Source organism: Ziziphus jujuba, chromosome 11 (genome assembly GCF_031755915.1).
Source record: "Ziziphus jujuba cultivar Dongzao chromosome 11, ASM3175591v1".
In the NCBI taxonomy this organism is placed as follows: domain Eukaryota; kingdom Viridiplantae; phylum Streptophyta; class Magnoliopsida; order Rosales; family Rhamnaceae; genus Ziziphus; species Ziziphus jujuba.
The window spans coordinates 7,009,504-7,018,916 of NC_083389.1; the positions used below are offsets into that span (position 1 = coordinate 7,009,504).

General features: G+C 31.1%; 1 protein-coding gene across 2 annotated transcripts; it reads right to left on the reverse strand.

Moving 5' to 3' along the window:
• Positions 1-1,574: 1,574 nt before the first annotated feature.
• On the reverse strand, positions 1,575-5,786 carry LOC107431890 (transcription factor bHLH68). Of its 2 annotated transcripts, none has more exons than XM_048465958.2 (9): positions 5,197-5,784; positions 4,448-4,895; positions 3,802-3,879; positions 3,458-3,523; positions 3,058-3,123; positions 2,803-2,859; positions 2,595-2,639; positions 2,198-2,248; positions 1,575-2,106 (listed from the first exon to the last, which is right to left on the reverse strand). In XM_048465958.2, exons 1-9 carry the CDS (start codon positions 5,460-5,462, stop codon positions 1,972-1,974), a joined length of 1,212 nt encoding a protein of 403 aa, XP_048321915.2. In that variant the 5' UTR covers positions 5,463-5,784; the 3' UTR covers positions 1,575-1,971. The 2 variants fall into 2 exon arrangements, with proteins under 2 accessions (XP_048321915.2, XP_048321916.1); XM_048465959.2 differs by having other exon boundaries at positions 2,009-2,106; positions 2,807-2,859; positions 5,197-5,786.
• Positions 5,787-9,413: the final 3,627 nt, after the last annotated feature.

A 9,413-nucleotide genomic window follows, 5' to 3' on the forward strand; every position in this document is an offset into this window, starting at 1 on the left:
GGGATTTTACTGACATATTAAATAGTAATTGATTATATTTAAGTTAATTTTAATTTTTATTTCCCTAAAAATTTATCGAATTAATGCCTTTTATGTCTATTAGAAAAAAAAAACCTTGTATATATATTGCAAAATGCGCAAATATATATATATATATATATATTGAATGGGATATGTGTTGCAAATAAAAAAAAAATTAAATACCGATACTCTCATCTTGTTCATATTGGGTCTAAACAAAGAAACTCAAGAGAATACTAGACCCAGCTTAGGCCCATATTGGCTACAATTAACGGTTTGTTGAGGCCCATATTCAGCCAGTTTTCAAGGGCAAGGTTGATAAGCACAATACTGTGCCCAATATTGTTACAAACAAACGCACTCAGACCAGAATAATGAAAATTAGGATAAGAGATTAAAAATCAAAGAAATACGAATTTATGTGCTTGTGTTTAAATAACTATATATTTAACTTGGGAATTAAGGAAATAAAGAAGGTTTTGAAAAGCTAAAAACACTCTCAATGATGTTAAGAATTCAGAGTAGGAATCATTGAAATGTAAAAATAAAAACTTTGTGAAAAACATGCACATGAAAACAAAAAAATCATGTCACATTATCATGTTCGATAGGTAGGTGTGATAGCATCCTTGATGGATGACACGTGTTGAATCATGAATATGCTAAGGAATGATACTAGGATGGAACTGGGCATGCATGCATGGGACCCAAATGTTGGGATATTTGATATTAGTTTCTCTGTATCTGAACATATATATGATTCTTTGAGATGCCCACTATACAAGCAAGCAAACATGAATTGTTTGTTGTTCTCATATTTTCTTCTCAGAATCTTTTGCACAATCAAACAATATAGCCAGAGGTCCTATCATTATATTCTTATGTACAAGTTTGTCAAAGCAAAAGAAACAGAGAAGGCCAAAGTTCAATTTTACAATCAGGCTCTCCATTGCCAACCATGGCAAAATCCAACGGCCCCTCCGACCTTTTCCTTCCCTACGATAATGTTATTTCAACTTTGTACATCGCTTATAGTTTTAACTCTCTAGCTATATATATATATATATATATATATTAAATAAATTCTATTACACAGGATTTTAGACTAGAATTAAAGTCCACGATATCTTGTATAAGATTCCCACTTTACGTAATATAGTTATATAAATATGATCTACTATTAATGCTACTTGCATGTGAAATTACATTGAATTATAAACGGTTTTTGTCTCCTTTTAGGATGATCATTGGAATTAAAAAGGGAAAAAAAAAAATTGAAAATCCATAAATTAATTAGGATTGCGTTAGAGAGATATATCTAGTGAGTTCAAGTTCTTTCTTCTGCATGCATGGTTATATAGAGTAGCTCATACCATAGAGTACGATAGTTGGCAAATGACAAAAGTCAAACTTGGGCCATGTTTTAAATAAAACCTAAGCTAAATTAAATTAATATTCATGTAATTATGCTCTCATGACGAGCTCAGTATGAACATTTTTAGTTTTTTTTTCCAGATAAGAAACGGCATGCATGACGAGGCAAATCAACTATATATTGAAATTAAAATATGTAATTAAGCAGCATTAAATTGAAATTGACTAGTCATTACTAAATTAAAACTGCATATACATGAACAGCATTGTAGCAGCAGCTAATTAAAAGAAACCAAGAGAGAAGGGGGTAGTAGATTAAAGCTTAAAAATCAGAGAGGGAAGAGTAGGTTTTTAATCTGATGAGGGTACTTGATCCAAATTCAAAGCACCAGCACAAAATCAAAGATATCTAGTGAAGAAGAATAATATAATATGGTGTATAGCATCATGAGCAATCAGCCTTATATCTTTAGCAGAGTGACTGCTCATGATGTTATATCGTTAATTCCCTTGAAGCTCTTTCATCATCATCATCATCATCATCTATGTATGTGCTGCCGCTGCATTTGCCCTAGCTTATCGGAAACCGCCGCCGAGAGCCGGAGCCCAATAATCGGCTCCATTGTCGCTCCCAACTTGAAGTGTGCATGACACTGGAACCAAACACAGCCCCCTACTCCTCAGGTCCTTCCTTGGCTCCTCATTGCAATCCTGAGACATAATTTTTTAAGACTCAGCTTCATGTTGAAATTAAATTGAAGAAGAAGAAATTGATGATCATATATTAATAATAATGAAGTACCTGCTGATGATCAGAAGCTCCTTTCCGCTTCATGCAGCTGTCATTCAGCAGCTATATATATACAAAACAAAACATATGAAAAATTAATTAATTAAAGTAATAACGTATATTAACATTTTTGTTAAAAAAAAAATCCTTTAAAATTTGATTTTATTAAGAATATTAGAATCTTTAAAAGTACTGCTATAGCATTGTTGCATTTAATAAATGTTTGCAAGTACAAAGGTAGGTTTAAAAGTTGAATAAATTAACTGAAGCCTTCTGAAAGACTGGTTTTTACTATGTTCCCGATCCACACCCCTTTAACTATGGAGGTAACGGATCCAAAAAAAAAAAGAAAAAAAAAGAAGCAAATATATTACATTATATATATATATATATATGTATGAAAATGTACCTGACCAGGGTCTTCAGGAAACATGCAATTCCTCTCTCCATGAACCTAAAACACAGAAATTGCAATCATTAATTAATAAATGCCCAATAATTAATCATAAAAAATACACATGCATATGCAAGAGTGAAAAATAAAGAAAGAGAATATATATAAGTGATGCTTCGGGAAGTGAGGAAAAAAAAAAAATGGGTCTTTATAGTTTTCTTACTGACTGTTGCTGCCGCATGTTTCCAGATCCACTGCCCAAGTAAGGTAAACTGAGAGCCTGCAAACAACAGAAAAAGAAAAAGATTATCAAAAAAACTTGTAAAAGAATAATAAAAATAATATTTATATATTTATACAAATGTGAAGGAAGGAACATTGGAGAAGTGGAACTTTAACAGTGTGGCATAAGCGGAGAGTCTCATAGTTGTTTGGTGAAAAGGAATAAAAAATAAAAAGGAAATGGAAGAAACATCACCTCAATTTGACTCTGAAGGAATCTGATGTACCCAATAGCTTCTAACAAGACAGAGGCCGTGTCAGTCTGCAAAAGATAAAAAAAAACCACCATCCCACAACCCCCTCCAAAGTCATATTTCCATCTTTTCTTTAATTCATAAAGTGAAAAGAAAATCCATTGCACTACCTATATACTACTATACAGTAAAAATAATAAACAATAATTTAAAACACCACGAAAATGGTAAAAGAAGCTTTCTTGATGGAAAGAAAAAGACCAACTTTTTTTTTTATATTGTTTTTTTGGTTCCATTTTCAACTGCCAAATCTAATTTAACTTCTTTTTTAATTAAGGTTTTGTTAATTAAATATTAGAGTTAATTTTAATTTGGTTCTGATAAATATTATGTTATGTATACCTTCCCAAAGGGGGAAACTAGCTGGTGCAGAGCTGTAATTCTGTCTCCTAATTTTTCCTTCCTCACCTGGATTTTGATAGCAGAGAATTAAAAGACACAAAATAAGATGTGGAGATTGTGGATATAAATGAGTAAAGTAAGATATTTAAAAAAAAAAAAAAAAGAATCATTATGATTGAAAAATGGACAAACCAAGAAAGACAACAGTTTACAACTACACCATATATATATATATATATATGTCTGTGTGTTTGTACGCGCGTGCAAATGCAAAAAGAAGAAAATGGGGTAGAGTAATTAATGTGGTTTTTTTCAGCTATAATGTTCAGTTTCAGATACATTACCTTGAAGGTAGATTGGGTTGAAGAAGCTTGAACCCTAGCTTTCTTCAATGGCGCCCCACCAGTTGCAGTGCTGTTACACTTCAAAAAAATAAAACAAAAATTGAAGATAAGAAAATCATGATGATAATCGACCTGTAATGATTTTAATATATGCAACTATACACATATAAAGCTGTGTCTTTTGCTTCTTTAATTTGGTAAAACCATTTGATACCTAAAGAAAGCTCAAAAGAAGCTGATAATATTATCTAGTTTAGCATATCTATATATATATATATTTTAGGGAGAATCATTATCACCGATCTACTCAAGTAAATTAATTAAAGAAACCACTTAAATCGCTCCCCAAAAGCTATTAACAATAGTAATAATAAAAGAACTAGCTCTTTCTTTTTGTTTGTTCTTTTTATTTTTATTGAAAATAAAAAATAAAACCCTTAATCCAGTTTGTTGACTTTACTAGATGCTGATCTTAATTAAAACTCAAATAGCTAGCACTTTATCTTTCTCCCAAAAACAAAAAAAAAATTAAGTTTGAAAAAGTAATTAGTTCTAGAATCCCTTGAAATCAAAATTAATTAGAACCCATTATATTATATTTTTATCAATAATTGATATATATATATATATATATATAATGAATTACCTCAGAGGATCGATCAGGAGGAGGATGTCTAACATGATCAGAGTGGTTGTTGGTGTTAGAAAAATCCAACATGTTGCTGCTGAAGCTGGTGACACATGATGACTTTGGAGATGAATTAGAAGCAGCAGAAGAAGCCATTATTTGATGATGAGACCAAGCAGCAGCAGATGTGGGTGGTTTTGAGGTCTGAAATTGATGGTGATGATCTTGATCATTTCCATTTCCATAGACATAGCTAGTTGGGGAGTGTTCTTGCTTCACGTCAACAACATTAACAGAGACATGAGAAGAAGCATTATTGTTATTATTGTTGTTGTTATTTGGATTTGGTGTCTGGTGGCCTTGGCCGCTTAGCATTTGGTCTTCCCAATTCTCCAACTTCCTAACCTGATTAAGAAACTGCAGGCTCAACATACCACTCTTATCTTCTTCACCTACCAATCCACCCCTAAAATAATAATCATCATATCCCAACCAAACGAAAAAAAAAAAAAAAAATTAAAACCCGATAAATTAATCATAAACTTTGATCTAATTAACATTAACACATATATCAACTTCCAATGCTTCACCGTATGTTACAAAGAGAGTGCAACATCAAAAATTACTTGCCAAATTAATATGTATATACCAAATATATATATATATATAGACGTATACAATAAGTCAAGCATATATATATTTGTATACATATATAGATTTTTGAATCAGAAGCCAATGCAAAAATAAAAAGAGAGAGAGAGAGTTACAGGAGTAGTTGGCTCCAAGACTCAGGAAGGTCTTGGTTGTCATGCCAAGAAGAAGGAACAGGAAGTGAAGAAGAAGAATTTGATGAAGAAGAAGAAGAAGTGGGAAGTGGTGCAAATTGTGGGAAGAGATTTGGAGGAGGCAAAAGAGCTGAAGAAGGCTGATTGGTAGTTTGTTGCGGCCTCATGTTATTGATGTTCCACCAGTTAGGGTTTCCGGCCGCCATCATTTGTTGCACCGGCGAGCTCTGCAAAACACCTCTATTCATTGCCTTGCCGTCTAATTTCTCTATCTCTCTTGCTTGAAATCAAAGAGTCTTCTTAATTTGTAGAACTTGAAACTTTGAGAGGTTCCTTCTACACTTGATTAAGTAGTAGAACTAGAAGAGAGGAAAAATCCAGCAGGTCCTGTACCTTTTTGTTTTTTGAGAGAGAATTTGAATAATCATGGAGGAGTTTTCAGAAGGCCTTTGTCTTTGTTTCTTCCTTTCTCTCTCTTTTCTCTTCTTTCTTTATTGCTTTGCTTTTTCTTTCTTCTTTTTTATTTTTTTATTTTTATGTTTTTCTTTTCTTTCTTTGCTTTTTCTCTGCTTTTGCTTTATCTCAAAGTGGGACAGTAAAGGTGGTAGCAATTCCCATTAATTAAGAAAACTTAAAAAAATATACATATGGGTTTTGCTATGGTAACTCACTAGTGTACACTATTTTTCTTTTTCTTTTTCTTGTCTACCCACGTGGCACTTGCCCGTGATAAGGTATTTATTTCACCATTATGTAGTGAAAATGTAAGCTAAGCCATGACTATTTGATTTTTTTGTAATAAAATAACAAATTCTAAAATTACATATTTTTGGATCGAAGATAAGATATAACTTTATTTTTACTATTCGAGTTTTGAGCTAATAAAAATGTGGTTAATTGCCTTGCATGATTTTCTTACTGAACAATTATACACTAGACCCCAATCCTAAACCAACACGACATTCAACAAAGGCATACGTTTTTTTTTAGAAGTTAATTTAGAAAAATAGATAACTCCATCAGTTATCAGTTACCTATATTTGGTTATGTCAGTTGCATGCCAGTGCTGTAGACTTGAATTAGTGGGGCACTAATTTTATGATATACCAATAATTAATACGACGACAACAATTGGATAGGTCAATTTACTATGTACTAATATTATTAGTGTACGTAAATAAAAAGAAGCTACTTTTTTTGTTTTTTGAAAAATGTAAAGGAGCTACTTATACTTGTGGTACTAATGATTATTGCATATGTTTTCTAAGGGATTTTATGTTCACATGTATAACTACAAGTACAAGAAGAACCCAAATTAATTTTGGAATGCTTATCATGTTTTTCCCCTTCATTTTCATGTAACTAATCAGAAAAAATCAAATTAATTAAAAAAAAAAAGTGGGGTCTTTTATGTATGTCTGTGTATGGTTTTGAGAAGTTCCTGTGTGTTCAGCTTTGATAGTTTCAGTTCACTAATGAAAATATAATATTAATATTTCTGACTAATGAATTATATTTTTTAAGGAATTGATTTATCAGAGATTAGAATTGCAAGTGATTAAGATTAATTACAAAAAAGTAACCAAAAGGTCATAATTTAATTACAATTGTGTTGTTTACTCCCTCTAGCTCCCTTTAAACATTGTTCAGGGAATCAAGTGATTACCAGGAAACTCGATCTTAGTAATTTCTCATAATAAGCTTTTATCTATTAGGACATATAGAAAAACTTGACATAAGGACATTTTATATTGAGCTTGATTTTGTATGTGTTATTTTTTTATTAGATATTGTTTGAGGTGGGTGGGAAGGGGGTTTTCTATGCATATTTAACTTTAAATACTGATATTTTCAAGTATATATAAATATAATATTATATAATGTAAAAATAAAAATATATATAAAAATCACAACAAAAAAAAACAATATATAAATATATATGGTGATGGTGACAACATGGATCAATCAGAATAAAGCAAAATTATGGCAATAAAAGTTTGGAAGAATTTGGAATTACCCGTATTGTTTTCACCCAGTTAGGTACTTAATTACTCCATGTTTTATGTATGGTGAGGTTATGCATTTGTACGTTTGCTACAAGTTCCATATATATATATATATATATATATGCATCCATGTCTAATTAATTAATCAAAATGGTTAATTTATTGATTAAAAATGTGGAAAATATGAAGATTGATGATCCGTGAGATAATTCCACACTAAACAGATAGGGAGGACCGACACACCACAATTTTCGAGAGGTCAAATCTAGGGTTTGGAGATCCCTAACCTCAGGTCTCCCAGAGAACGATTACAATTTCCTAGAATTATTTTACCTCAATATTTAAAAATATATTTCGTATATATTTTATTTCTGTGTCTATATATAATAATATTATGTAAATGTATTTATTTTATAGCTTGGGGCACCACCATTCTTCATAAAGGACACCTCTCTAGAATGGCAACCCACCAGAAATTCCACCTACCAGTTTCCAACAAAATTATAAGAAAAGAAAGAAAAAGAAGATGAAGAAGAATAAGAAGAAGGTTGTACTTTTCTTTTTTTTTCTTTTTTTTTTCTTTGCATGCGTTTAAATAAAATAAGGATATATATAAAATAAATTTACATTTACTTTTGTGTTTTCTTGTTAGTCAACTTTCTGTCCAAATCTCTCACTTATTTGAAGAAAATTTTTTATGGGCTCAAGAAGAAAATATATAGATTACTTATATTGTGTACTTTTTATTTACTTTTCTTACTTTCTTTTTGATAATATCTAATTTTCTTACTTTTTGTTTCATATATATATATATATATATATGAAACAAATATTAAATACATAAACCGGAAATTTAAGCATTATGTGTATTATTAATTTCGGACAAGATGATCTTGATTACTTCACTAGAACTAGACGACTAGCTTGGACTGTCCACTGTCCACCAACCAAAAACTCCAAGGCCAAGACAAGGGAAACATATATACATATACATGCACTACTTGCTTGGAATTTCCATGAACATTCCAAATGACACTAATTTTTCTTTTTAAAAAAAAAAAAATTGTTAGATACATAAATTATGGGGGGGAAAAAAAAAACAGCATAAAATAGCATTAAAATGATTCTCCTAGGTATAGTTAATGAATGATTTTATTCCCATGACAGACATTCCCTTGAAACGCATTTCAATGTAGAGAAACAAACAAACAAACCCTTAAATCTCGAGCTATCTATCCCCTGACTGACCAAAGTGGAAACATTGACACTTAATTAATTACGCAACACAACCTTATTATTTTTGGGCATATTAAGGGGGATGAATGGCATGCCTGGACCGTACATCCAAAATCTTTGTCGGGGGCTCAATGTCTTTTCCAGCACACCCCAAATATGTTTTCCCTTTTTATTTTTTTTTAATATTTTTTTACAAGTATTTTTGTTTGTTTTCTTTCTTTTCCTTTTTCTCTGCTTTGGCTCTCTCCCCATGCCTACCATAAAATAAAACAAGCGAAACAAACACCTCCTTCTTGTCCTCACTTCCTTGCCTTATATTCTTCTCTCTCTATTTCTTAACAGTTTCCTAACTTTTTTATTTGGGTATGGTGCCAATAATTTTCAATTTCGGGCCCAAAAAAAAAAAAAAAAAATCAAATTCTTCATCCACATGATGTGAAGAAAATGATCATGTGGTCCAAATTTGTTGTTTTTTTTTTATACATATGATCTTCTACCGGATTATGTATAAACTAGCTTTGTTTAATATATATATATATGTACATTTGGTCATTATCAAGTTGATTTCAACCGGTTTATAGAGTTTTTGTGTAACTTTTTTTCGTCTCTTTGTAAGAATAATGCTAGTTTGTGGAAAACTAGATTTATAATTAGAACCCAATAATTTATACGGCAAATACCGCATAATATCTACCTACAATATTGGCTTTTGCAGATCGAGAAAATTCTTTGACCCAGAAACTTGCTAAGTGAATACTTCCACTATTTCAACTTATCTTCTTCATCGACTAGAGAAATAGTTCATAGAAAAAGGACAATTTTTTCCCCATTGTGACAATACATGTCTCACCCACCATATGGTCATATAATTACCATATGTATATATATTCAAGCATTTAGTTTCTTCGTCTTTGTTTTTGTTCTTTGCAAAGATAAACATCTTGGAGAAAACACATA

Bases quoted from the DNA above. Each gene is read 5' to 3' on its own strand.
- LOC107431890 (XM_048465958.2), bottom strand. From the start codon at position 5,462: ATGAATAGAGGTGTTTTGCAGAGCTCGCCGGTGCAACAAATGATGGCG. The intron at 3,124-3,457 runs GTATACATAACA...TATCTTTTGCAG, and splicing joins TAGTTTCCCCCTTTGGGAAG to ACTGACACGGCCTCTGTCTT. The intron at 2,249-2,594 runs GTACATTTTCAT...GTATATATATAG, and splicing joins TTCCTGAAGACCCTGGTCAG to CTGCTGAATGACAGCTGCAT.